Raw genomic sequence first — 27,168 nt, forward strand, 5'->3', positions numbered from 1 at the left:
TGAGGCTGGCCGTTTCACATTCCGAACTGTTATACTGTCAAATATGAGGCGTACGCATAAGACGTTTATTCGAAAGACTTCTAGCGGTTTTTTAAAAGACAAGAAAAAACGTCTTAAGAAAAAACATCTTATTGGTCGTATAGGGACCAAATAAAAACGTCTTTAAAACGTTTATTTCGAACGAGATTTTACTGGTCTTACAGAGACCAAATAACCGATCACAATGGTTTCGCAATCCTAAAGTGCTTTTTAAAATATCAGGAAAACTTGTTTTCCACAAGTAGAGATTTTCAAGAAAGAAAAGGGAAAAAGGATAAAGGAATTGAGAGAATAAAAGGATCAAAGAAGTTATTTTTAATAAATAATAAAATCTTTGTCACAGACTAAATATAGCACTTTTTAATTTGACATTAGGCTTAATTCCCTTAAAAGCAAAACAACGTTATTTCCTTAAGTAAATACAGAATAATATTTGATCATAAAATCGGTTTGTTTTAACACTCAAACAAAGGTTTTCTAAAATAGAACGGAATAACAAAATAATAAACGAAATTAAATAAAAACAAATGCTTAATTGTTATATTAAATTTATTTCCTATTCTTAATTTAGTTATAAATATAATTTTCTTTTCAACGACATCTTCAGTATAGGCTTCCTATTTTCCCTATTCACATTATTTTTATTGGTTATCTATTCTTGTTTTTCTTTACCTCTCTCGAAGGTCAAATTCCGTGACTTCGTCATCTTCGTGCCATCGCGCCAGTGGTTCGTCATTGGAACTTAATTTAGAATATTTTGATGATTTGACAAGGTTGCGATAACAAGATATTGTGCATCCTAGTATTACCACGAGAACAAAGATTCCACATACAGATAACAACGTAATAGCGAGAGCAGGTGACTTCATTAGCACTTTAAATATCGTTTTTTCTGCGACAATATCTTGAACGCGCTCAAATGTGCCATTGTTGGGATGTGGAGTTATATCCAGAATATGGCACATTAGACTATAAATATCTATATTATACACTATATCAATTTCATGTTTCTTTTTAAATGCAGGTCCATGTGCTATGAAGATACCGTGCATGGACATTAACATGTTATCATAGCCGTGATCCCCTCTCGGGTATGGGTAGTCATTGGCCTGTCCTGGAGTAACGTAGTATCCTTCATCAGCTATGGCAAATATTTTTGTTACCCTTCGATTGTTTTTATAATGCCATTGTTTTGGAATATCTTGGCGATAATATGTCTTAATATGTGTAATATTTTTAAGTTTTTTGTATATTTTTTTCGTCATTCCCTTTTTAGGTCGAATGAGTAGAAATGTACCATAGCTAACTAGGTCATATTCGTTGGGGTGAATGATGTTGGATAGTTTGATGATATTCTTTGATGGTACAGATGCCATGCCATGATCACTGACCAGCATAATGTTAATCTAAAAAAATATTAGTATATCTAAAACAAAAAGTTCATTTTATTGAGGTACAGTATGGTCTCGTAATTGCAGTGCTCTGTGAAGCGAAATTTTTTTAGGAGGGAGTAGACTTAAATTTAGTGTCTTCACTGGTGTAAGCCTTGATTTTGGCCGAGGGTGTGATTTCAAAAATTTGCGCTTCTAGATTGCTGAAACATTAAAATTTAATAAGATAGAGTCGAGGAAACAATATTGTTGGTTTCGTGTTCTTTGTTTAAATAGTTCGTTGCGAGTGGAATCTTTTCGATGGTATTTTATTGTAAGTGCTTTCACAAAAATGTCAGCTGTGTGACTGTATTTTCTTCTTGTAATGATTATTATAAATTTGCTTAACCTATGTACTGTACCAGAGTTTAATTTTAATAGTTACCAAATTCATGAATGTAACAACAGGAAAGAACCTAGAAAAGAATTCTTTTTTACCTTATCGTATAAGTCGATATTTTTTAACCTGTCGACAAAATGACCAATGGTATCATCTAACTCGTTTAGAACACGTGATGTATTCTTATGATCAGGACCATACAAATGAGAAGTCTTATCAGGCTCATCAAAGTAACACGCTATGAAATTCACTGGATTTGGTTCTGTTAATAAACTTAAAATCCTGTCAAATCTATTCTTTGCTGTCATATTTGACTCGTACTTTTTTCTTGTGTAGTAAGGCCAATGACCATCATAACTTGTTTCGGATCCAGGCCATAAAATAGTAGCACTTTTTCGAGTACGCTTTGAATCTTTTAAGAATTGTATTTCATTTGATATCCAGATCGGCGTGGTTGCATTCCACCATTTTGGATCGTCTGATGACTGAATTGGATCAAAATGTTCCTTATAAACAGGATCATACATGTAGTTACCCACAATGCCATGGGACTCTTCATACAGTCCAGTTACCATGGTAAAATGATTTGGAAATGTTTTTGTTACAAATGTAGTTTGTAAAGACTTTGCTCTTACGCCAGAGCGAGCTATCTCTTTAAAGTTTTTTAAATTTTCTCGTTCAATGAAATCATGCCGAAATCCATCGAATGATAACAACACTATAATTTGTTTTGTATCAATTCTTGTTTTCACACCACGGGTAATATAACTGAGAATTAAACATGTGATATATATGGCGAATTTCATTTCTCATTTGAAACCTAAAATGAAATATACACTATTAAAATAATCATTTCGGTGCAGCCCAGATATAGGGATACAATTTCAATAATTTTTCATGTGATCTTCTACGTCATTGAACTATCCCATCCTATCCGCTAGAAATCAAATTACATAATAACCCGCTGTTCTTTTAAGGATGCTGTGATGGTTTTAGACACATCTATTATATCTCAAAACTTTTGTTTTTTATAAAAATTATATATTGGATATCACAGCAAATTAAACTGTCTATAGATAATATAATATAAAAAAGATTTTTTTTCACATAGCAATAAATCTACATTTTTATTCACTAAAACGTTTAAAACTTTCCTTCTTTTTATTTTCTTTTTATTTGTAGTATTTCTCAATCAGTTCAGCATTGGCATAGCAACAATGCTTTGCCACTTTTTATGCAGATTTTGATTCTTTAATAAAAGAGACGGTTAACGCCTAAAAAATATTTATATTTATGAATTTTAAAATCAAAAAAGAACGACACACTTTTTTGAAAAAATGTTTTAAAAATTTAGTTTATGAGAATGTTCCTTTGGACACTTGCTTGAAAAACTGAACAAATGTGGCAAAAATTTTAAAATGTTTTTTAAACTGTTGTGCGATACATTTTTAGCAGTGATGTAACAAAGGTAAGCTACTTAGTAAACTTAGTAATATTTTGAACACTCGCGTTTTTTGAGTTTCACACCCCACAAAGTATGGACCATCAACATTCGTGATTAACAGCAATATTATGAGAAGGATAAAAAACATTTTATGCCGCATTACGGAAAAAAGTCTTTAATAACAACATTTGCAGATTGTTCTTTCACAAATAGTGATTTTAACTTTAGTGAAGTGTGGGACGTCCTGTAATAACGATCAATTAATTCGTGTAGACGTTACATGACATAAGTACTTACAGAAAAAATGGTGCGTTGCATCACACAAAGTCAAAAGAGCCAATGTTAACTTATACGTGTTTTCTAGAGAATGCAAAAGCGATATGACTGTATTTTTACATTATCTTCATTTAAAAACGAAGAACTTTGAATAAAGTAATGAAATATTAATGAGGGAAAAACACATGTTCTTTATAATTCATGTATTGAAGAAGGGGAAACAACGACAATAATAATAATGCAATTACAACCGTGCTTATTTTCTTGAGAATCAAGAAAGAAGCGTTTCACCCTCCCTCCATGTGCTTGGGCACTGTAAATACTTTATTCGGTGCCCCAGGATTGCATAAAAAATCCCTCTGAAATAGTTCCTTGAATGGGGTGAGAAGAGTATGATTTTACCACCGTTTTTATTCTTTCATCTTTTTCTACATGAAACAAACCGCCATCTTTTCGGGTTTTTTATCTATCTCTATCAAATGCCTTTAGAAATGGACCTCGTCCCCATACCTTTCGACCTAAGTATCGGTACATTTCATTCATAGAATATCTTGATGGGACCGACCTGGAAGTGTTAAATGCCCTGTCAATAAGTTAAATTAAAAGTTAACACATTTGACGATTCTACACATTCATTTTTTTTATGAAACATTTTTCTGCATAACTGCCAAAACAAAAAAAAAAAGAAAAAAAGAATACCAGGAACTCACACCAGCGTACAGAATGTTTAATCAAAACCACGGAATTTTGCTCGTCGTATCATTTGCACATGCATGCCGCATGTACATCTAATATACTAGTTAAAATTTCATGCAAAATTAATATCAGTTTTCTATTTTAAATTGTAATTATTATTTGCATATATTTTTCTGTAATCACCTTTTTTCTCTTTGCCACAACCCCTCTGATTGGACAGGAAAGAATATTGGAAACCAATTATATTTTTCAAACTCTTATAATATAGTAATCTGAAATAATGATTATATCATTAATACCCGTAGGTTTATTGTCAAACAGACTGAATTCGTGTTAAAAATTCACGAAATAATATTTATCGAAGTGGCAAATGCCACATATATTTTGAACGATTCCTGTGCTTTTTTCACGGGCTAACGAAAGAGTCTCTATATCAATAATAGCCCTATTCTGTCTGTTTGCTCCCTAGAAATAGTCGTGCTCGAAAACACGAAATCTGATATAATATAAAGGACAATAAAACCCGTGGACTGTGCTGCCGAGTAGTCTATAAAATAATTTCCGAAGCAAAAAAGGGTAGCAACGAATAGCCATGGGTGAATTTTTCCCTTGTTTTCAACTAGTGTTCATTAATTACACTAGATCAAATTAATAAAAAAATATACTTGCTAAATTTATGTAATTAGGTATTTTCTTTATACCTCTATATTTATACCGACAACAACAAAAAATAGATGGATTAGATGAAAGTTTTGAAATTTTTAGTTGAAAAGAGAAAGTTCTGTTTCTTATGTTTTCACCTTTCTTTGTTCTTGTTTCTTTTGAAAATTTCTTTGCCTATTTGATGACATAATTTCTCTTGAAATTAATTTTTCTTTGATATATATTTTTTTAATTCTAATATTTTCCTTTCGTGAATTATGCCATAATAAAATCAATTTTACACTTCACGATGTTTCTATGAAAGAATTACACAGCGGTTTACACCAAGTACAATTTCACGTGCAGAATAATATTGAGCATTTTGATTGGCTGGGAGGAGCTCAATAAGTATGTAACTTCTGTTACGTAAGTTCTGTCAGCCATTCAACTTCTTTGATTTATTCCACCCGCGCAACATATTTCGTTTGATACAGAACTATAATGTCGATTGTTCTGAGGAAACAAAAATTGTGTTTTCGTTAATCAATAAAGCAGAACAAATACACGTCTCTACTTTAAATTTCATGGTCTATTCATGCCACACAACATTTCCCCCCTTTTCTTCCTGTTCTTTAAAAATCTTTCATTGTTCTTTTTTTGTTCAACATATTCTGCATTTAATAATAAATTCTTCTTTTTATAAATCTTTTAGATTTTTTTAAATAAAAAAAATCTATAAGGACACAATAGAATCCATTTTTTTATTATATTGTTAGAACATCTTTTGAGAAATAATCAGAGCTTTGAATATAAAACATTCATATCCCAAGTTATTGCGTAATCAGTGGCCCTGAAGCAGCTTCAAAGAGATATGGCAGAAGATTAAAGAAATGATTTTTTTTTCGCAATTGCAAAAAGTACACGAACGGATGTGTGAACATGGAGAAATAAAATGCAAGGAAACTAAAAATTGATTAGGTTTTATAACAAACAGCTTATTGTCTGTTAATAATCGTTAGCAATGCAATGGTTTATTTTACAGATTTGATTATAAGTTACTAGCTTAGCTATGTTTCCTGCGGATTATCCGGCAGAATAAGGCATGTTGTGATAAATGAGGGTTTTTTTATCTATTTTTAACAGATTTTTTAGGTTGATAGAAAAACCATCAGGTCGTAGGCAATAGTAAATGATTTTTTGGCATTTTCACATGTCATTTTCACCTGTCATTCAGCAAAGAGTTAACTATTTCATTAGAATCATTACATTCTCACCACTTTCATGCAATTCAGTTTCACCACCAATTGAAAAAAACAACTAGCTATCCATAAAGGTATGGAGGAGAGTGTGCTGGCCTTTCAATTGATAGTCTCTCTACAATAAACCTAGCGACGGTAAATCTCTTGTGAAAAGTCGTGCTGCGGTCACATAAAAGTAGCAAGGCGACATATTTTATTTATTTTGTTTCGACGGGTGAATTGCCATAAGCTAAAGATGGTACCTGCAAATGTTAACAGCCAATTTCTCGTAAGTTTTTCAAAATGGATAAGAAATATTTTATGTCTGTGTGTTCGAAATGGTTACTAAGCCTAATTCTCAACCACCCCTTTAAATAAAAATTGAAGAATTAAAATCTTCCCGCACCTTACTGTTTCAACACGACGTGCCACAAAGAATTAATAAATTACCTTGACAAGATCTTTCATGTTGCGTACTCACATTTGTGTTTATATAATAGTTTTATTTTTTCTGTAACGACATATGATAACTTTTATAACAGACATATCCATGATGTTATTTTGATATGTTCTCCTCCTTAGGTCTTATTATGTTTCGCATTTTAACGCACTTTGTAAATAAAAGAAGTTCAGATGGAGGGCCTTAGAGTAGCTGAAAAATCGATTTGATTTTAACATGCTGTGTACGAGTTGGCAATGTTCGACTCACAGTAAAAAAATTCGTCTATATTTTAGCCAGCTTTTTCACAAAACAAAACTGTAGTTTTTTAATGTCGTTTTTAAAATTAAACTGTGAACAAAGTGCTTAATGTTTTTTTTATAAAATTATAAGTAAAAAAATATTGTTCTAAATATAACCGTGTGTCTATATCATCTATAATATAAACTTTCTTTACAAAAATTTTCTTACCTTTGCTTGATATATTAATCATTGGATAGCAATCTTGAAAATAAAACTAATCATACATTTTAAAATCTTGAGATCTAATTTCTTTTAATAATGCCAAAACTCACTTATTCGTTCATGTCAGTTTTCACTTAGAATCACTATTACACAATATTTAAAATCTTACTCACAAATCAGCGACGTGAACATGTTTTTCTCATCAACCATCACTCTACATAAACAAGTCTAAACGTTTCCTCTTCGTCCATTCAAAAACATTTTAATTGCGCGCGCGTTTGTAATTAGGAAGTGGAATTAGTCGCTAAGCAACCAAAACTTATTAATTAATTTAAACATGATTAAAAAATTCTCATACAAATAATGTTATTGCTCGGGTCAGGTGATGAGTAAAACGCCTGGTTAACATACCCTATAATACTTAACAGAAAGAAACGAGTTCCAAGATATTTTAAAATGTCTAAACATATTTGAAAGAGGGCTAGACGTCTTGTGTTCAGTGAAATCCAAAGTATGAGCTAAAAAGTGTGTCGAATGCGAGAAGGTGTTGGTAGGGTTGTGGGAATGAAAAGAATAATCAATGAAGAAAAACAGAAATATGTTAACAATTCCAAGCTAATAAGCCCCTAAGGTGACTACGTCAGTGAGAAATTAATAACTATCATTGTCGAAGCGAGACACTTAGACTCACAGAAATATCACTCAAGGCGTATTTCCAACCAAGTCTTTAGTAGTGTCTGCTGGCCATTCCCTTATCTGAGAGATAAGTTTTATGTTTTAACCCGAAAACATAACGTTTAAGATCGAAAAACCTACTTTGTCCAAGAGGAAAATTCCATCACACATACTTAAAAACACTTGCGGAAATTTCATTGTTTATCTTGTTACTCCATATAGCCATATTTTTGTTGGTATGTGCACAAAAAGATGTTCACAAACGTTTCACAACCGAGGCTAAATGAAATATGGATGAGTTATTTGTAAAATAATTTGTACTTTCTGCAGAGAAACTTTCAGCAGTCTAAAAAACTTTCTCAAGTCGAATTTTTGCAAGACATACTTTTGACTTTATCTTAATGTCATAAATAAGATATTCAACAGATTAATTTTTGTTCTTTTACAGATAAACCACCCTATTGTAATGCTAAAAACGAGAAAGTGTTATTTCCAGATAATGTTGTTAGAGATTAATTTTTCGCGTTTAAATTCGCGACGCTTGATTTGTTTTTAATGTAAACAAAACAGCTTTTACAACTTGACTTCAACTTTAAATAATAAACTAGTGATTTGGGAACTTTGTCCTTAATTTAACTATTGTGAATGAGTTCCTAGTATTAAACATTAAAAGCAATCATGATTAGTAAATGGCAAATAGATAAACTGTGTGCAAGGTTTGAGATCAAATGCTTTATCTTGTCTAGAGAGATTGGGAATACGCTTGAAAAACGTAGTGCCAAATATTCAGTCTAAAATTTATGCTGTATAATTATCACAATTAATTTTCGAACATCCACTGGAACATATTCTGTAAAATAAAAAATGCTGAACATTTAAAAAAAGTAAAAATAAGTTATAAAAATTGACTATCTGCTTTTATATGTTTCAAAGCTAACCAATACCACTACGAAAAAAATGTGATTTTGTGCCTTATGGTTTTAAGTTTTTTGCTGCGGATATCACCATATTTTAGCTTCCGAGTACGACTCTGCGAATATATAGGACACTTTAAATTCATAATTTAGCAAAAATACCTTTTTGATTATAATCTATCTGGTACAAATTCTAAATGTTTCAATGCCTCTCAAGGACGACTTATTTATTGTAAAACTAGGGGTTGCCCACAAATTGTTGTCTGCTTTTAACACCTTTGCACATATTTGCTCAAGACATGAATCTTTTTGACTGTCACTATTTCTGACTGTTATTGTGATTAAAATCTGAACATTGTAAACTTGAAAATGGTTGATGTTCTAGTGTTCGTGTCCTACATTTTGGATTCATCATGGGCGGATACAGAATGTTCTTCTCTATACTCAAGATATTTTGTAAGCAAAAGTGGTAGGAGTTTGGGCAGCAATAAAATCCGCACAATCAAATCTCGATCTTTAAAGCTCTGAAACAATGACCTCGTGATTAAGAAATCTTACAAACGAACGGGTATTCGCAAAGTAATTTCCGTCAACTTCTTCACTTTTCCTAGCCACAGACCCCACTAGAAGAGCTAACACCCCCTTAAACCCTTAGATGATTTACGCCTATGTTTCCCTTCGCTCAAAAATTCGCCCAAAGAGAAAAAATCCTGTGTATGCATCTGAAGTTAGATAAGAAGGCATTCGTTAAAAGTCAATGGTTAAAAATATTTTAGAAAGAGGGATAACAAACACTTTAAAAAGAATATAAGAATCGATTTTTAAACCACTTATCACATTAATTTCGGTGTCAGCCTAAGCACAGTCGGTTAAAAGAACATAATATTACCCAAGCAGTTGGCGTACCGCTGTAAGCGATCCACCTGGTGCGAAACTCTGTTTATTTGTACTCTAACGTTTACTTCATGTTAAAGATGCGCAAAATACCACTGCACGTAATATATTCAGTGGGCGAGAACCGGGCCTATTTCGTGAGTATCAAAAATGCAACAACTTGAGTACAGAGAGTGCGTTATATCAACTAAAAGTTGTTATACGGTACTGTTAGAACAATGAAAAGAAATAAGCTTGAAAAATAATTTTATATCAGCTATATTTCCTAAGTTTCATAATTTAGGCCATTTCATGGGAAGGCGATTAAATTTTACAAAAAAAGTAATGGACTTTGAAGGAATAACAAAGAAATAGGTACAATTTATTTAACAAAATGATTTGTTCAAAGTCAGTGCATAATGCTAAGAGATTTTAAACCAACTTTTCTTGTCAGCATCTTTTTAGGCCAGGTGTTAATTAAGCTCAACTAGGCGCATAGGTAAGGAAAAGCTCTATATATAATAAAAACAATTTATTTAGAAAGTCTTAACATGATATCATGAAAATGATATTAAAGCCTGCCTAAATGTGCCAAAAGTAATCTTAGAAAAATAATACTTCAGCTTTATTATAGCTAAAACATTGGTAACTAAGATAAGAACTCTCCACTGGAAGCTCACTATTTCTCTCCGCAAGGAGTGTATGATTGTTATAAAAATACAGACTGTCAAACTGACCATATTTGATACACCAAGGAGGTTTAAAAAAACTCCTTGGATACACGAACATCGATAAACCTGTTTACCCATTTTTGGTAAGTCATGATACTTAAAATAGCAAAATGCTTTGTGAATGTGAAAATGTTATTGACTACCAAGGACATACTTAGATGGTATATGTTTTTCCTGACCAATAGATGAGTTTTTGATCTAGATATATAATCTTAAGAGAATACAATCTAGCTAGCTATATAAATTACTTATCTGTAACTTACTGTAAATTATTCAAGAGGCTTTCAACTATTCTGCATAATTTTTAATATAATTTTTTTAGCTTTTTTTCCACGTGCATATTTTTAGCCTCAGATCGCTTGGAAATGAAACGGGTTTTTTTTGAGAAATACGACTAAAAACCCGTATTCTTCGTGCGCACAATATTTTTTTTAATTCCTGAATAAAGGAAGCCAAAATTCGGCTTTAATTGACATTTTACAAGCAAAAAGATGAGTTGGAAAGATTCCAGCAGCTAGTGTATAATATCAGTGCCATAGTAAAGGGAACAATATTGTGTATATTGTGAGTGTATTTATTTGTGTATTTTCACATTGCTATCCAATGTGGAGGAAAATAGTCGTCTTTATTTACAAATTTTTCAAAAGTGCTGCCTTTCCTAGGCCAGTCTTTATAATATATAACTTCACCACCAGATAGATAGCCAGCCCACCAGCCAAAAGTGCCAACTGTTATAATTGTGTCATTGCATAGGGATAGAATTGCTAGATCTAATGCAGCATCGTGACCCTCACTGAAGACAATCTGTGAGGAATATTCTTTCAGAGCTTCTTTTGACCAATTCATGTCTTGGCTTGCTACTACAAATATGCAATTGTATTTTTTGTTGAAGTAAGAAATCGCATTATCAAGGTAATTTTTATCAGCAACCGCATGACCATACACTTTATTACTCTCTTTCATCATATCCCCTCTTCTGATATGTATTCCAATCAATCTGACATTTTTATTTTGTGTGATTTCATCTAAGAATAACTTAGCCTTTAGGTTTATATCTTTGTTAAATTGAAATTGCTTAAGAACATCATTTCTGTAGTCGTTAAAATACTTCCAACTTTGATGATATCCTTTAACAATGATGTTCTCTTCCGGTAAGTCTAGTAAATCTTTAGAGAATGAACAGCAGCTAGTCATATCTAAGTTAAAATAGTTTTCAAACTTATGTGACGATGGAAGAAAGTCTTTTTGATACAAATTAAAGACACCAGCTAATAACTGATTCCCAAGAACATGATAAACGAAAGTCCTGTTAGTCTTCTTGGCAACACCGTATCCTGAGGCATAGACAAACATCCGGTTACCGAGCCCAGCACTATAAATTTGAAAAATTAAATTATATTTTCCTTCGTTGTTTTTCTTTGTGTTTGCTGGCAATGTATCTGTGTATTTATCATAATATTGTCCATTCCGTGATATTAAAATGTTGTGAGATATCCTAAGATGAGAAAACTGCTTCTGAAGCTTCACTCTCTCTGATGGTTTTTCTACTTTTTTATGAATGTTCAAAATACCTGCTGCAATGTTTTTACTTTCCCCAGCAGAACCATTTCTTATAACAGTTTTAGAGGAGCTAGAAAAAGGTACCGTTGGGGTTGGTATTGGTTTAAAATTTAAAATAACTTCTCCGTAATCCCCCAGCTCGTCAACTGCATGCAATCTTGCAAAGATAAGTAATAAAATTATAAATATTAACAAAGTCAAAACAATGTAACATTTTCTTTTATATCGCATCCTGTTAGTACCTCTGCCACCAAAGTTATTTAAAAGTCAATAAAAACCAAGTCAAGTTGAATATGATTACAACTATACTACTAAACTTCTTTTTAATTTTTACTATCACATACGATGCACATACGCACTGCATATATAATAAACTTGCAAAATCAATTTTTTTATGAATAACATTTTAAGACAGTAATTAAATCGTTTAGATTTTAAAATACTGCTAATTAAATCAAGTAATGTAAAATTAATTGCTTGTATAACTTAGTTGAAAACAATGAAAAAATAATGGAAGTATTATGGAAGATAAAGACTTTGTGTTATACTGCCTTATATATTCTAGTTTTCTCACATAAACATATTTAGATTTGAATTTAGCTGTACCAAACATTGCTGCACTTCATATGTACACAATTGGGAAGTTGATATCTCCAATTGTTTGATTTAGACGATAGTTTTACATACAAACTCTAGAGAAAGATCAATGAATTTTCTTTATGCCTGATTCAAAAGTCAAAAGTTGGGAGAAAAATGAGATTAGGCCATAATATATGTTTTGATTTAAAATTTTTGATTAGATTCCAACAAAACCAAAGAAACCGATACATTTAGTACTAGTCGGAGAGGTTTTTCACCATGCCATAAAACATGATAAGAAATATAATAGGCCTAAACGCTACAGTTAGCTAGCTACAAGTCATTCTACACACAATAAGTACGTGGATAAAAAAGATTTTCTTTGAGAGTGGAAAAGGATGACATTGCATAATACATGCTATCAACACGTTACGGACACGCTACCAACACGCTACAGACACGCTACTGACACGCTAATTGTAGTGGTATGTTATATTTCCTTACTTTTAGGTTTAATAAACAAGCTGCCACACATAGCGTGTTATATTGGTTAGTTAATGGTTATTGATTTTCTAAAAACAATTTTAACCTGGATTTATCCCAATGTATTACGCACAGAATGGTGGTAATGTGGTGCGCTTTGAACAAATCTGAATGTTCATAATAGAGCAGATTATGGATACTGTAAGGATATAGACACATATTCAGTATATTCATTATTTCTGTTTTATTTCTGTTTTTTTCTTCAAAAATCTTTATTGAATATAAAAGCAAATTAAATTGTCTGTAAGATAATATAAATATGTAATTTAAAATTTTTCCCAGGTAGCCATAAATCTTTGTTCTTCACTACTTTTTATTTCAACTTTTTATTTTTTTCTGCGTCATATTTATCAATCACTTTAGCATTGCCATAGAAACAATATTTTGTCACATTTTTGTCAAAAAAGCCCGTCGTTCATTTTTTATTTAAACACTTGCGAAAAAATGAATTTTTGCCTGCTATTTCGTGTTTTAACCTGTCTTTTTTTTTAAATAATAGAAATATACATAAGATGTGACAAAGTCATTTGCAGCAGGTATTGATGAGCTGTCGGTGCGATAGTGAGACGAGTTTGCAGTCGTCTTTTGTCTCGCAACTGGATCGAGCCCAGTTGGTGACTCAAGCCCACCAACACAAGCCCTCACTTCCGCCAATCACGGCCATCTAACAAGCCGCATGTTTTGGTAACATTACCTTCATCAGCCCATATATATTTATTTTTTTCTGGGTACAGTATTATACAATATACAATTTATAGAACAGTAGTAGAACTGTACTGTTCTACTACTGTTCTATAAATTGTTAATGTATAATACTGTACCCAGAAAATATATATATATACATAAATATATATATATATATAAAATATAAATATAAATACCGTTACAGTATCCTTAATTTTACTGATTTCATTATTATAGGTTTTTATTTACCAGTCAGAACGAAGAGAAACCATAGTTACAAATATTAGATGCCTATATAGTTACGTATCTGAAAACATTTTCTGCTTCGTGTAATACCAAATTTTATAAAGTTTCTTGATTTTCTTCATCTTCTTGCTTTAGAAATGTAAGCGTATTGGTCATGTTATGACGCTTGTATGATAATAGATGGAGAACATACTCTAAAAAAATACCCTACTATATAAACCTTTCACCACGTATGGTGAAAGTTGTACAGCTAAACAAATACAGTAAAGATATCAATTGAAAAGAAAAGTTGCATGTTATTGACAAGTTATACAATATTCCTTCAGACAATAACGCGAAAAAAAAAAGATAAAAGGTTCATTAAAGTAAAGATAAATCTAGTTCATTAATTCTTTCTTAATTCAGAGGTGTAATGAAACAGCAAGTAGGTTAAAAACAAATACAAGTTTTAATTTTTATTCCACAAAAAAACTTCTAAAAATAATTCTAAACGTCTAAAATGTAGTTTGATAATTTGTTCCGTTGCAAACTTCAAATGCTGATTTTAAAGAGTCCTTGCACATACAGGATTAGCTTTTTTCAACAAAAATAGTCCTTTATTAAAAGTAAATGATTTATTAATCTAAGCCCCGATAAAAGTTTGGATAATCTATGGCTATTTTACAATAAATACGGGAAATATCAATTGAAATGATAAAGAAGCCATTTTTGGAAAATTATGATGTCAGCAATGCTTCAATACGTAAAGCCACTAATTTTAATTTAGTTACCCTGTCACAGCACCTGTAAAGAAAGGTCCCCAAAATACCCTTTCCCCTTAGGGCATCGTTCGTTATAATCGTCGGATGAGATTTTGAACTCTAAGTTCTTTCCGTGCAACAGTTTCATTTATCAGTTTAATCTGTAACTACAGTCGACATTTGAGATCTAAAACTCTCAGGGGACCGACAAAAAAGTTTGTCGAAAGTTTTCGACAAAGGATAGTCGAGATATCGAGTGTTGAAGGCCTTTAAAGCTCAAAAAGAAAGTTTACGTTCTTTATCAGAGTGTTTAGCTAAAAACGAGGAACCGAAAAAAGACTGAATATAGCTAGTATGTATTTGTTACTAAAAGAAAAAGCAGTGTAGCATTTTAAATTTCTGTGATTTAATGCTTTTAGCGCGAGTTTCCGGTAGGTAGCCATTTTTGAAATAAGGAGGATTTTAAAAATCCCAATTTGTAAATACTTGAAAGCCTCTTTAATGCATCAATCGAACATTTTATAAAAAAATAAGGGAAAAGTTCGAGATAACGTGATAAAGTGATATAAAGGAACCAACAAAAAGTACGTGGCAGAGAAATTTCGAGATACCAGGTACTGTCTTCACGTTAATTATGGCATACGAAAAGCGTTATGAAAATATTTTAAAAGATTACGACATTTTGATGTAAAATATTTGTGTCCTAGCTACATCCAACGGAAATACGTTTGGATCTCATCTTCATCATCGATAAAACAGGAAGAATCATTTCCTCTGTACTATATACTTATCACTAAAATCACACACATTAAAATATTATCGCAGAATGAAGGATAAAAATATTCATAGGTGATTCTTTATCATGGCATATCCGTTCGTTCATTCTCAACAGATAGGGTTTCACCCCTGATCAGACCTCCGATCATGAAATGCGAAAAGAATCGGTTTAAATGCCAGCATTACTAACATATTGCTGCACGTAGTGTAGTGGGTTCGTCTATGGCTCCAAGTTCTGGGTATGGCGGATCGTATCCCGCTCACTGCCAGACAGTGTGTTAGTGATGTGCAAAGAAGTTCTTCTTCAAAATGATTGAAAAATTGTTGTATAAATTGATACAAGAACTTTATTGGTTTGATAAACAATGTGATTGTCGTCAATAATTAGATTTCCACTGTTGTTTCTGGTTTGTCTATGCTTCTATGTACTGACTATAGTTTTAATGACACTTTCGTGGCTATCTGATAACGCCATACTTATTATAAGTGTAAATGTTTTCAAAATACGTGCGCAACAAAGGTCATGTTAAACCGTTGTGCTAAGTTTCTACGTGCATTAAAAATTATAAAAGTTAGGCCCAATTTTCAATATAATCTATCCTCGATTTTTATTTAAATATCCAGAAATTCTTGTTGGACTTTCTACGTAAAGCTTAAATACTTATGTGTTCACGAGTTAACTTTTAAATAACGCAATGTTTTATCAATAAATGTATTTTTATGACTTTTTGTCCGTTGCCATAGTAACTGATCAGTGAACAAGGTAAAAATCAGACAAAGATATTTTATAATACAATATGGAAGTATCCTTATTAACATTGCAAAAATAATATTTTAGCTGATCAAGTGATTTTACACATCTCAATCACTTGCAAGAGTTTTTTGTATTCCAAAGTTTATGTCCCCCCGTTTTACCCGTTTTTTTCAGGTTTAGAAATATATGATGAAATCGCCTTAGATCGTTATCCAACAATGTGTGTACTATTTAATATTTAAAATTACCGATTAGATAAACGTATCTCTCGTAAATTCTTATTCTGCTAGATGAAATACTTTACAGAAGGCTTTTTGGGTAGATAAACTATTTCGAATTCTGTGTAGCGGGCTGTTGTACTTTGTTTTATTTTGACACGTGTTTAATGTATCCTGGTCACCATGTGGTTACCAAGGTGTTGCTATGGCGATATATGGGAATTAAATAAAGGGAATATCAATATGCTAGAATGACGTTATTTAAAATCCCGATGACGCCATTATACCATTTATTTACTTTGAAGTAACTCTATACCTCATATTGTATTTTTGTATCGAGTTAAATGACATGAGAATCGAAATTTCTGGAAAAAACAGTCTATGAATTTGTTAGGTAAAATATGAAAATTCCTCACATATGTTAACCGTAATTATTGCTTGTAATTCGTCAAATTGATACTTAAGACGAACAAATGCCATTCTCATTCATTAATCCTATCTTTCTGACGTAATTCTAAAAGCAATTCATTATCAAGTCACTATCCATGGAAACAATCACTAACACAAATTCTGAGACAGTCTTGCTTTTTCCATCAGGAGAAGGTACGGCATTTGATGCAAGAATTTAGCGTGTTGTGTAGTGAAAAAAAATTCTTTCATGGCTGTGGAAAATCTTTTGTAAGGGATTGCAGTTCATTTAAGTGAAGAGAGTCAAACTGAACTTTAGAAAGCAAACATTAAAAGTTCACACGCAGAACTATTATTTGTTTAAAAATCTAAAAAGTATCAGTCATCAGTTGGGCTAAGTCAAAGGGTTAAATATAGATGAGATAAGTTTAACAGAAGATATAAAGTCCCAACGTTTTATGCAGTTATAAAATTAGGAAAAAATGTTGTGAAAAATATTTTATTTTGCTGTTGCAAGATAATAGATAGATAAACATAGATGGATAAACACAGATCAGATAAGACATAACTTTTCTACAGCAAAAATAAAGCACTTCCTATTTCTGCCTCCCCACCCCCTTACCCCAACCTGCTTGCTCGGTACTGAGAAGGACCAATGATTGAATGCCAACGTGGTAAGGTGGTATAAAATTAGAATATTATTTAAGTTCTTAAGAACTATAAGCTTGGAATTTGAAAAGAAAAGTAATTAAAACCCAAAATTTATTCCTTGAAACGTTCTTACATTCAGTATTGCATATTTACATTCCAATCCATTCAGGTGGAAAGTAGTCGTCATGGTTTACGTACGAAGAAAGAGTACTATTTTTCCTCGGCCAGTCCTTGTAATACACAACCTCACCCCCAGTTAAATAAGCAGCCCACCAACTATATGTCCCAACACTGGTGATCATATGTTTGCACGATGAAAGAATGGCTAGGTCAACTTCCGCAGAATTGCCATCGCAAAAGACAGTCTGTGATTTATATTCTTTTAAATTTTCTTTAGTCCATGCCATATCTCGACTTGCAACAATAAATATGCAGTTAAATTTCTTCTTAAAATACGCAATAGCTCGATCAAGGTAGCTTTTATCAGCAACAGAATAACTAAATTTTGCATTACCCTTGGACATCATGTCATTTCTTCGGATATGTATTGCAATTGGTACTACATTTTCACTTCGGTTTTGCATAGTTGTTGTTAAAAAGGACTGTGCTTTTGTTGCAATTTCATCCTTAAATGTAAATTCTTTTAGAATGTCTTTTTTGTACTCGTGAAAATATTTCCAACTTTGTAAATATCCTTCGACAAATATATTCTCTTCAGGTAACTCTCTCGTCTGCGGATAATACTTGCAACATAATTTCGTTCCCAAATGTAAATAACTTTTCCATTTAAAAGAGCTGTTATATGATTCTCTTTGAAATATATTAAAAGTATTTACCAGTTGTTCTTTGGCTAGAATTTGGTATCTTAATGTCCTGTTTGATTTCTTAGCAATGCCATAACCAGCAGCGTATATAAACATACGATAGCCAATTCCAAGATTCGCACTTTGTACCACCAGATTGTAGTAACCATCTGTATTTTTCACTGAGTGAGCAGGAAGAGAATCTGAATACTCCTTAAATACAGATCCATGTCTCGAGATAAAAAAATCACTAAGTGTTTTCAAGTTGGGAAAACTGTCAGTTCCTACTGCAGGATGCGTAACAGCGTTGTTTTTAGGTTTTTCGCTTGGAAGCTTACTTGGTGCTGTTTCAGACATTTTTATTTCGTTTTGTTTTTGTGAAGACGTTCCCGTAACTGGCTTTTGTGTTACCAAAAGAACTTCACTATTTTTGTTGATTTTCGGCAACGTGAAAGGATTTATTACTTTAGGTTTTTCGTTCATGTTGTTATGAGACCTTCCTGCAAATGCCTTCCTTTTTAGTTCTCTTGATTCATGATCTTTATGTTTGTCATTCCGACTCGAAGGGTAAAGTAGTATTTCTTGCTTAGATTTGATGGCAATGTATTCTTGTGAATTGACGATTGATTCTACGACCTGCCGCGGCACATCTTTTCTGTTGTCCCCATGTGTTTTAAAGAATCTCTGATAAATTAAAAAACTTGTTATATATAATACATTGATGGCTAAAAAAGCTTGAAAGTACTTCTTCATTTTTTTATAAAAAAACTAATTTGCTCGTCTTTAACGGTACACGTCTTTATAAGCTGTAACGAGTTTTTATTTAATTATATTACTCCATTAAGACATTACACGAAGCAATAAAACTGTTTTGCATTTTATAACTTACTTGTCCCATTTGTAAACATTGCATTCATCAGCTAACACTATATTATGATTTACTCTTGTCATTCCCAGATTACAATATTCAATACCTCTAACCAACCTTTTTGTAAAAAGGTAATTATTTTCTTATTGAACATTTTCAATGGTAATTTATTGCTTTAAAAGAATAAAATAAACGTGTATGCTAAAATCGCATCAATTATGAGTTTAGCTCGATTACGTGCAGCAGAAAACAAACGCTTTTTCACAAGAAAGAAACATAGTTTATAAAAACATACAGGCTGCGATAATTAAAGAAGACCTGTTAAGAATTACTATTAGGCAGAGGGTTTGCCAAATGACTCTTTGGCAAATTCTCTGCCTAATAATTTTTAAGAAACATAGGGTTTCAACGAAATCTTGTGTTTTCTAATTTCTTGTGAACGTTTTATATCTCAAGCCTTATATCCAATAAATAATTTTGCAAAAAAAAAAAAAAAAATCAGAGCATTTGAGAAATAATGAATATACTGAATATGTGTCTAGCTCAACTGATGACTTACAAAAAAGCATTGTAACGAGCATCAACGAAGAAAATATGCTGCATCATTTTTCTTATGACGACAAAGTTGCGCTAGTTGTAAACGAAGTTCTTTCTTTTGTCAATATTTTGAAATTCCACGCAAGTTTATTAAAATCAGTATTTTTTTTTTACCGCAATAATAAGCCGACGTCATTATGACCATTTTTTACGAGTTTCGAGCATTTGTGGGCTCCGATGTGAATTATTTCGTTGTTCGAGGTGTTAGCGAAAGCGATTAATAACGCTGTCCGTCTGAGTTAAGCGTATGAAAAATTAGCGATTTTTGCAGCCTGCGGAGCTTTGGCTATTTGGCATTTGTGTTATTTGTGTTAAAAAATGAAAAAAATATTGCATTTATCTGCAATTTCTTTCAAGCTTGTAAAAACGTTTTCTTCTTCTTACAAACCGGTGTCACAGTTATTACTCCCTAAAAAAGATACTCCCCAGTATTATTTCCTGTGAAATCTATATTCCCCATCATTATTTCCCAGTTAAAAAATACTTAGGGAGAATATCTTTCATGGAAAATAAAAACTTTTCAGGAAAAAATTACTCCCCTGCACAGTTTCACATTAAGGAGTTTTCCAATTTAAATAAACATTGTCTAAGTCATTATCTAAGAAAAACAATTTTAAGTATTGTTGAGAAGATATGTTTATAAAAGGATAAAGATAGAAAAGTGAATACGACAAAACCTAAATATTAAAAATCTTGAACCTAACAAGTCATTTCTTTCGAAAATTTTTCCAAAAATATCACGGTTCAACATTTTTTATATCCTTAGAGTTCAATAACAGAGCAATGCAGCTTTTAAAATCAGTAAATTTTATTATAAAAGGGTGAGAAAGTGTACTAAAAGGTATCAAACTTTAAAAAAATATGGTCGCAAAATGTACCAAAATGTAAAAGCGTGTAACAAAAGCAACAAAAGGGTTTGCAGTATAAAAAGTATAAAAATTTATAGCGGTAACAAAAGGTAAAAACCTGTAAACAATTTGATTGTAAGATTGTAGCATTCTTAAAGCTTAAAGATTTATAGCTCATAGATGCAAAAGGTTAATTGTATAGTAAATGGAAATTTCCTCCTAAAATAAAACTCGCAACAGCAACAAAATATAAGTATACAAAATATACTAGTACCATTAAAAAATTATGAGGAAAATTTTGGAAAAGGTGTAAGTTTTTGCATTTCTAAACTATTTATTAAGTGTTGGTGCATCTTCCGTACGTCAAATACTGTTTGGTGATTTGCCATTTAAGATTTCAGCTGCAAAAGTTATTGCAAAAATACCACAATTGCAACTGTCTGTTTTTGCACAGGAAGAAAATTTATCAATTGTTTCCTTAAAAAATGCTTTTACAAAGAATTTACTGACTTCCTCGATGGCCGCATAAGACTTTTATGGAGACTATTATAAACTTGCACTTAAAGCTACTAATTTTACTTATTATTTATAAGCTATTACTCTTTTCAAGCAACAGCCATGCTGAAAAATATAAGGGATTATCTATAGCGTTACGAACCACTCGATTGCCCCACTAAAAAGCCAAAGCATTTGATGAGCTTTTCCGTGCTAATTTTATTACTGCCACCTCTCGTTTGAAGACTTTGAAGCACACATTGTGGAAAGTTTAGGTAAATTAATAGAAAAATATATGTTTCTTTTTTCCTCTAATTATAAATTTCAATCGCGTGAACGTATTACTTTTTCAATGGTATGCACTACTTCCTTGCGACATTGTTGCATTGATCAGAATCATCTCCACAATTTTTAAGATAGTCTTGATTAGGCTTTTGCTCCCTTTTTATTTTTCGGTCTTCTTCATTAATTTGACTTTTGTCTTCGGTACTGCATTGTTTTTGATCCAGATCTGAGGAATTTTTTTTATCATTGATATCATTTTTATCAAGAAGTCCATATTGAATGTCTATCGGTAAAACGGCATGACGATTGTAAAGCATGGAAAATAGTGAAAACTTGGTGGAATAATGTCTACTGACTCTATGTGCAAATAATACGACATCGATTGCATCTGGCCAATCATCTTGCTTTATCAGAAAGTCTTTAATTGTTTGGTTTTAGCGCTTACATGAGCCATTCGATTGAGGATAATAAGCAGAAGTTATTCTTTGATCGGCCCCTGTCACTTCAAGCAAACATTCTGAAATTTCACTTACTTTCACTTTCACGATTTGTATTTGGATACAACCGTGCCAACAAATCATTTCGTACGAAAACTTTGCAACTATTGATGCACTTCTATCTTTCACTGCTTATGCTTCTGACCACTTTGAAAATAGTCTATACAAACAATTTGAATCTTATCACTTCAGGAAGATTGCACAGATCTATGTTTTCTGGATAAATTTCGTTTCTTAAAAATCCTTCTGTTGCCTCATTTACGTGCTTAGCTCTCTTTTGTTGATCTGAATCTACGCTTTTCTGGTATTGTGTAGCTCTTTTCACGCTGAGTCTATGTAAAATTCTGTTTACAATAATAATAATAATAAAGTATGTAGTCTAGCATGAAATCTACGGAGTACGTAAATATAGAACACCTATTTATTTATATGAAAACAGATATTCTTTCTTGATATTCGAATCTTCTACATGCAATAGAATGACTTCCTTTTTCATGGAATAACTTGCTTCTTTTAGGGATTTTTTTTCCTACAGGAGTACTATTTTGCTAGGAGTAAAGACTTCCTATTAAAAAAGTACTGGGAAGTATTTCTTTCTGGGGAATATTTACTAACGGGTTACACGGCATAAAGTTGATAAAAATATTGGAAAAGAAAAGCCTAGGTCGTACGCAATCTACTTGTGGTTACGTACTGATCTCATTTGATTACATAATACATTTGTAGAACACGTGATCAATACCTAGGAAACATCATAAAAATATAATTGATACAGGGCACCATGATGAGGTTCTAGTAGAGGGCTGTCATCAGCAAGCAGTAAACAGCACTGCGTGATTCGAAGATCATTAGAGAGTTGTTTAATCAGCTTGTAGTCTGCGCCTACCAACTTAGTAAGAAACAAAATAAAAAATTGTTATCATTGATAAAGAAAAAGATTTGAGCTATAAAATGGATAAATCCCATGTACTCCAAGTCAAAGCAATGGTATCTCTTGAAGATGAGACGCCAAATGTTGTTGATAACGAAGATGATGCTTACTGTAAACGTCTAGCTTTCGTATTAAAATGTTTCCTACTTAAAGCGCGGCAGTTGTAAAACATAGGATTTAATATTTAGTTTTCAAAAGAGTTATGATACGCCAACAAGCAATGTGAACGAAGATTTGGTCCAGGCAGAGATTGCAGTATTTAAAACGAATTCACCCAAATGATAAGCGGTTCTAATTTCCATCTATCTTGGTCTTACAAACAAATATTTTTTTTTTCATTTTTTTCTAAACAAAGTATAAGAATAAAAATGAAGGAGTAGCACATAATGCATCACAAAGTCAGTTGTTCTTAATAATTGTTATAACTTCATGTAAGAGGTATAAGGTTGATATATAAACATTGACAAAAGCGAATCAACATTGCCACGTCTCACTTTTCAATAATGCGAGTAAGGTAACTTTTTCTCTAGACCGAATTCTGGTAATAAGGGATTATAAAAACTTATACATTGACACCAAGCTTTTTTGATTTCACGAAAAGTTGATCTCATATTACTTAGTCTCAAAAACGAAACGAGGCTGAAGAAGAGTCGAAACATTATTCAAGCTACATTTAAACATACATTTAACTAAAAAAAGACCAAGAACTTTCTGGCTCGATATCTTGATACTATCTACTACGCCACAACAATATGCATCCGATATATTTTGATTGAAGAGACGGAGCAATAGTGTTATTGTTTTTTGTGATTGTGTTTCTTATAAGAATATGTCAATTCCATTACTGTGAAAAGAAATTTGTTATGAATCCACAATAGTACAATGGTTAATCATCCGCGAAATTGACGTGTCATTCCTGTCATTCCATTGTTCTTCTCTCGAGTTTTCTAGTTTAAATTTTAAATGTTCTTAAGAAACCTTTACAGTGTTTTTTAAGAAATGAGTAAATTCTGAAAGAAAGCAGGTATCACTAAAATAAGAATATTTCTATTAAGAAAATTATAATTTCGTTCTATGGAATTATTGGTCATTTTGTAGTTATTTGACGGTGTTTTTTTTGTAAACTTTACGCGCCATTTTAATGTGCCAGACACGAGACGAAATTTATAAAGAACGAACGTGTTTTTATTATCCTTCTTATCGTTCTTTACACCTTTGCTATGAGAAATAATTATAACAATTAAATATTGCTTTCTTTTATGTTATTTTTTCCTGAGTTCATTAAATAATAACCGGTTCAAAAATCCTTATAAATGCTTCACAGTCCACTGATTAGTTCTAATTAAAAAACGTAAAAGTTTTATCTCTTAACCTTGTTCGGTCTGTGGGCGGAATCCGCCCCCTCCCCCCCTCTTTTGATTTTTCTTTAATAACCCTTGCATAAAATAACCATGAAAGGCTGCATGGTCTTGCTACTGTCTTAGTTTTAGTATTTGTATATAAGATATCACATACCAAATTTTTAGGTCCAATACCTGTTGGAGCCGTCGATATTGGCTATTACTTGAAGCTAACACAAAAATGAGGTCCTTATCATCGTGAAACTATAATAATTTTCGTTAGGATTATACTTAGAAGTTAAAACTTACAACACAACTTTATTCTATGAAGGGGAATCATTCTGTAAATCTTAATTTTGCGATCAATCCGTTTTTCTGATTTTTTTGGATTTTTGGCATTGTTTCATGCGAACCATGTAAAATCACGGAAAATATGTTAAATATCTTTTATTTAACTATAAGAAACTTTAAATAGTATGTGCATATATTCGCTTCTGAACTAAAGTAACTGAATCTTAAGCAAATAGTGGTATTTTAAAGAAATTTCAAACACCGATGACGTCACAGACATAGGCAATTTAGGCTATTAATGTTTTCGTTGACATGTTTACATAAAGGCGAGTGATGGCGCCTTGACCACAATATATGTTTTTTTAATTCTTACAAATTTAAAGTTTTGTTGACAAGATAAGCTATCAAATTACATTTTGAACATTATCGTAAGGTAGTGACGTCAATGAAGATTAAAAATTGAACGTCAGAATTCTGATATGATTCGTTTGTTGCAAAAGATAATTATCTGGCATTCTTTTGTTCCTTGTTTAAGTTTTAGATAAGTTATCGTACCAGCTTTTATTCAAATTTTAGCTTTGATTAATTAATATAAAATCTAGTTTAAAAGATTTGTTAATGCCAGTCACTAGACTGTCGCAAATCCACGGGAATTCGCCCGTCATAACGAAGTCGATAATAATATATCACATTCTTTAGCAGCTTAGCATAAACCGTTTTTGGCTGTCAAATTGACACACGGCAGCTATTATTAAAGTGACTAGTCGTCGACCAGTGGAAATAGCCACGGGTTTGAAGGTTTAATTTTAGCTTCGGAGCAACCATTTTAAACGAACAGACAGAGTATACGCGTATTATTGAATAGACTAACCGGGGCAATCAGCGTTCCGACACTGGGTCGAACCACAAGAAACTGTGTTACCGGTGCTTAACGGCAGATTGAGCTTGTTGCACAACCGGGTTGGCGACTTCTAGTCAGTGTGCCATCCAGTGAAGCCATCAAAGTAAAACAGTGTTCTTGACGTTGAACGCAAGATTAAGCGCTTAAGTGCTTGTAAAGCATCCCACACAATCAGTTGGAGCACGGTAGTACAGGTATACGCTATGCTGAAAACCCAGTTTATATTACAGTAAAAAGTAGCTGAATATAAGAATTATTAGTTGGGAATCTTGTTGCAGCCAAACTGCATTCCACTACTTTCACTTTTTAGCCAGAGGTAGCCAGCATAATAGAAAAACATTTTAACTACGATAAAAAAACTCTGATGCTGACTAAGACAACTTAGATACCCAGCTGTCTGGCTCTAGAATACTCCCTGAAAATAAACGTTTGTAGAAAAAGTCTTAAAATTGGTTTGTCTAAGATTTTTATATCGTTAAAAAAAGTGACAATATATTCATCTTAACATAGAAAACAAATGTTATAAAAATAAAAACCTTTTTAAAAAAAAGGTCAGAAAGTGACCTACAACCCTCAATTGAACATCACAGCACCACTCACATCAAAGCAAACCAAAATAACCTTTATCGGTGTAACGTAGCCCTAACCGTTGCATATTTTTTCGCAAAAAACTTTCATATGTTATTTACAATCATAGGCTTCATAATTAGTTATCTTACAACGAACAAGTGGCCAAAACAAATCAGCAAAAATTAGGATTCCAAAATAAGGATGCGGTACAACTCTTTTGAACAGACAAACAGAATACGTCTGTTATCAAAGAGATGGCATGTTAAGAAATTTTAAAATTTTCTTAAATTTGGTTTTGTCCTATTCACCAACGTACATACAGACTCACTATAGAATGCCATTAAGAAATATGCATTGTTAAAAGCGCCGAAGATTATTTCCAATTAAATCATTAGAGGCCTAGCCTGCAAGAAAATTTTTTAACACAATCGGAATGATAATAGATATTTAGTTGTTTTAGCTCTTTTTCTCTTCGGTTGCTACGGGCCTTTAACACAATATAGAAGCTGTAACAACCCTCAAAGTCAATGCGGATAATCATGTTTATAGTTAGAACATCGTTTCTTCTTTGTACATTTAAATAATAAAGAACCTACGAGCATTTTTTATATTTGACGAAATTTTGGACATTATAATTAGACACAAAAAAATTGCGCACAAAATTATCTTCGCACTTATTGTTTATAACTTTTTTAAGATTTTGCAGAATGATAACATCAGTTATCTACAACCCTCCACAATATATGTTGAGACAACTCCAAAAATAAGTCGAAATAGAAGTTCTCCATCCCCTCCCATCTCTATCGATGTTGCCTTACTTGAGACACGGTCGCCACAGGCAGCTACTACCCTCAACCCTGAATTAAGGAAAGGAGGGACAAAAATTTACAAAACAATCAGTTTGTCTCATAATTTTTGTGGGGGATTGTCTGACAATCTAAAAAAAAATTAAAAAGAGTTTCCCTAGTGTCATGAATACAATTCTTTGAAATAACGGCCAAAAACTCACGCCATGTTTTTATGCCAAAACAAGTATGTGACAATCACAGCTACATAACCATGTGCTCCTAGTCGGCGGCCATCTTAAATTTACATTTTTGAATTGGTGTAAATTTCACGACATCAAAACAAAGATTTGGTGGCAAATTTAAAAGCAAACATCTTGCTCAAAGTTTTGCAGCTATGTCAACAAAAAAAGTATTAAAGGCTTTATAATGACAAATTCAACAGAATTTAAGAGTTTTACGCCACATTAGCACATTTGGCTAAGTATAAAAGCTGAGTTACGTGCAAATATATCTCTCACTAGCTATAAAAACATAAAAAAACATAATAACGTTACGACGAGGCATTCTATATAAAGTCATTAAGGCCTGTTCT

General features: G+C 32.1%; 3 protein-coding genes across 6 annotated transcripts; all 3 read right to left on the reverse strand.

Annotated features, from left to right (window-relative positions):
* Nucleotides 1-570: 570 nt before the first annotated feature.
* On the reverse strand, nt 571-7,200 carry LOC130642077 (bis(5'-adenosyl)-triphosphatase ENPP4-like). Of its 4 annotated transcripts, none has more exons than XM_057449152.1 (3): nt 7,179-7,200; nt 1,908-2,629; nt 571-1,445 (listed from the first exon to the last, which is right to left on the reverse strand). In XM_057449152.1, exons 2-3 carry the CDS (start codon nt 2,613-2,615, stop codon nt 708-710), a joined length of 1,446 nt encoding a protein of 481 aa, XP_057305135.1. In that variant the 5' UTR covers nt 2,616-2,629; nt 7,179-7,200; the 3' UTR covers nt 571-707. The 4 variants fall into 4 exon arrangements, with proteins under 4 accessions (XP_057305135.1, XP_057305133.1, XP_057305134.1 ...); XM_057449150.1 differs by lacking the exon at nt 7,179-7,200 and adding an exon at nt 7,016-7,170; XM_057449151.1 differs by lacking the exon at nt 7,179-7,200 and adding an exon at nt 6,556-6,653.
* A 3,555-nt stretch (nt 7,201-10,755) lies between these two features.
* Nucleotides 10,756-13,650, reverse strand: LOC130642079 (galactoside alpha-(1,2)-fucosyltransferase 2-like). The gene has a single exon (XM_057449153.1). The coding sequence runs from the start codon at nt 11,991-11,993 to the stop codon at nt 10,791-10,793; it is 1,203 nt and encodes a 400-aa protein (XP_057305136.1). The 5' UTR covers nt 11,994-13,650; the 3' UTR covers nt 10,756-10,790.
* A 3,809-nt stretch (nt 13,651-17,459) lies between these two features.
* On the reverse strand, nt 17,460-19,288 carry LOC130642080 (galactoside alpha-(1,2)-fucosyltransferase 2-like). Its single transcript, XM_057449154.1, has one exon. The coding sequence runs from the start codon at nt 18,916-18,918 to the stop codon at nt 17,512-17,514; it is 1,407 nt and encodes a 468-aa protein (XP_057305137.1). The 5' UTR covers nt 18,919-19,288; the 3' UTR covers nt 17,460-17,511.
* Nucleotides 19,289-27,168: the final 7,880 nt, after the last annotated feature.

Source organism: Hydractinia symbiolongicarpus, chromosome 4, assembly GCF_029227915.1.
Source record: "Hydractinia symbiolongicarpus strain clone_291-10 chromosome 4, HSymV2.1, whole genome shotgun sequence".
NCBI classification, from domain to species: Eukaryota; Metazoa; Cnidaria; class Hydrozoa; order Anthoathecata; family Hydractiniidae; genus Hydractinia; species Hydractinia symbiolongicarpus.

Bases quoted from the DNA above. Each gene is read 5' to 3' on its own strand.
- LOC130642077 (XM_057449152.1), bottom strand. From the start codon at position 2,615: ATGAAATTCGCCATATATATCACATGTTTAATTCTCAGTTATATTACC. The intron at 1,446-1,907 runs GTAAAAAAGAAT...ATATTTTTTTAG, and splicing joins ATATCGACTTATACGATAAG to ATTAACATTATGCTGGTCAG.
- LOC130642079 (XM_057449153.1), bottom strand. From the start codon at position 11,993: ATGCGATATAAAAGAAAATGTTACATTGTTTTGACTTTGTTAATATTT.
- LOC130642080 (XM_057449154.1), bottom strand. From the start codon at position 18,918: ATGAAGAAGTACTTTCAAGCTTTTTTAGCCATCAATGTATTATATATA.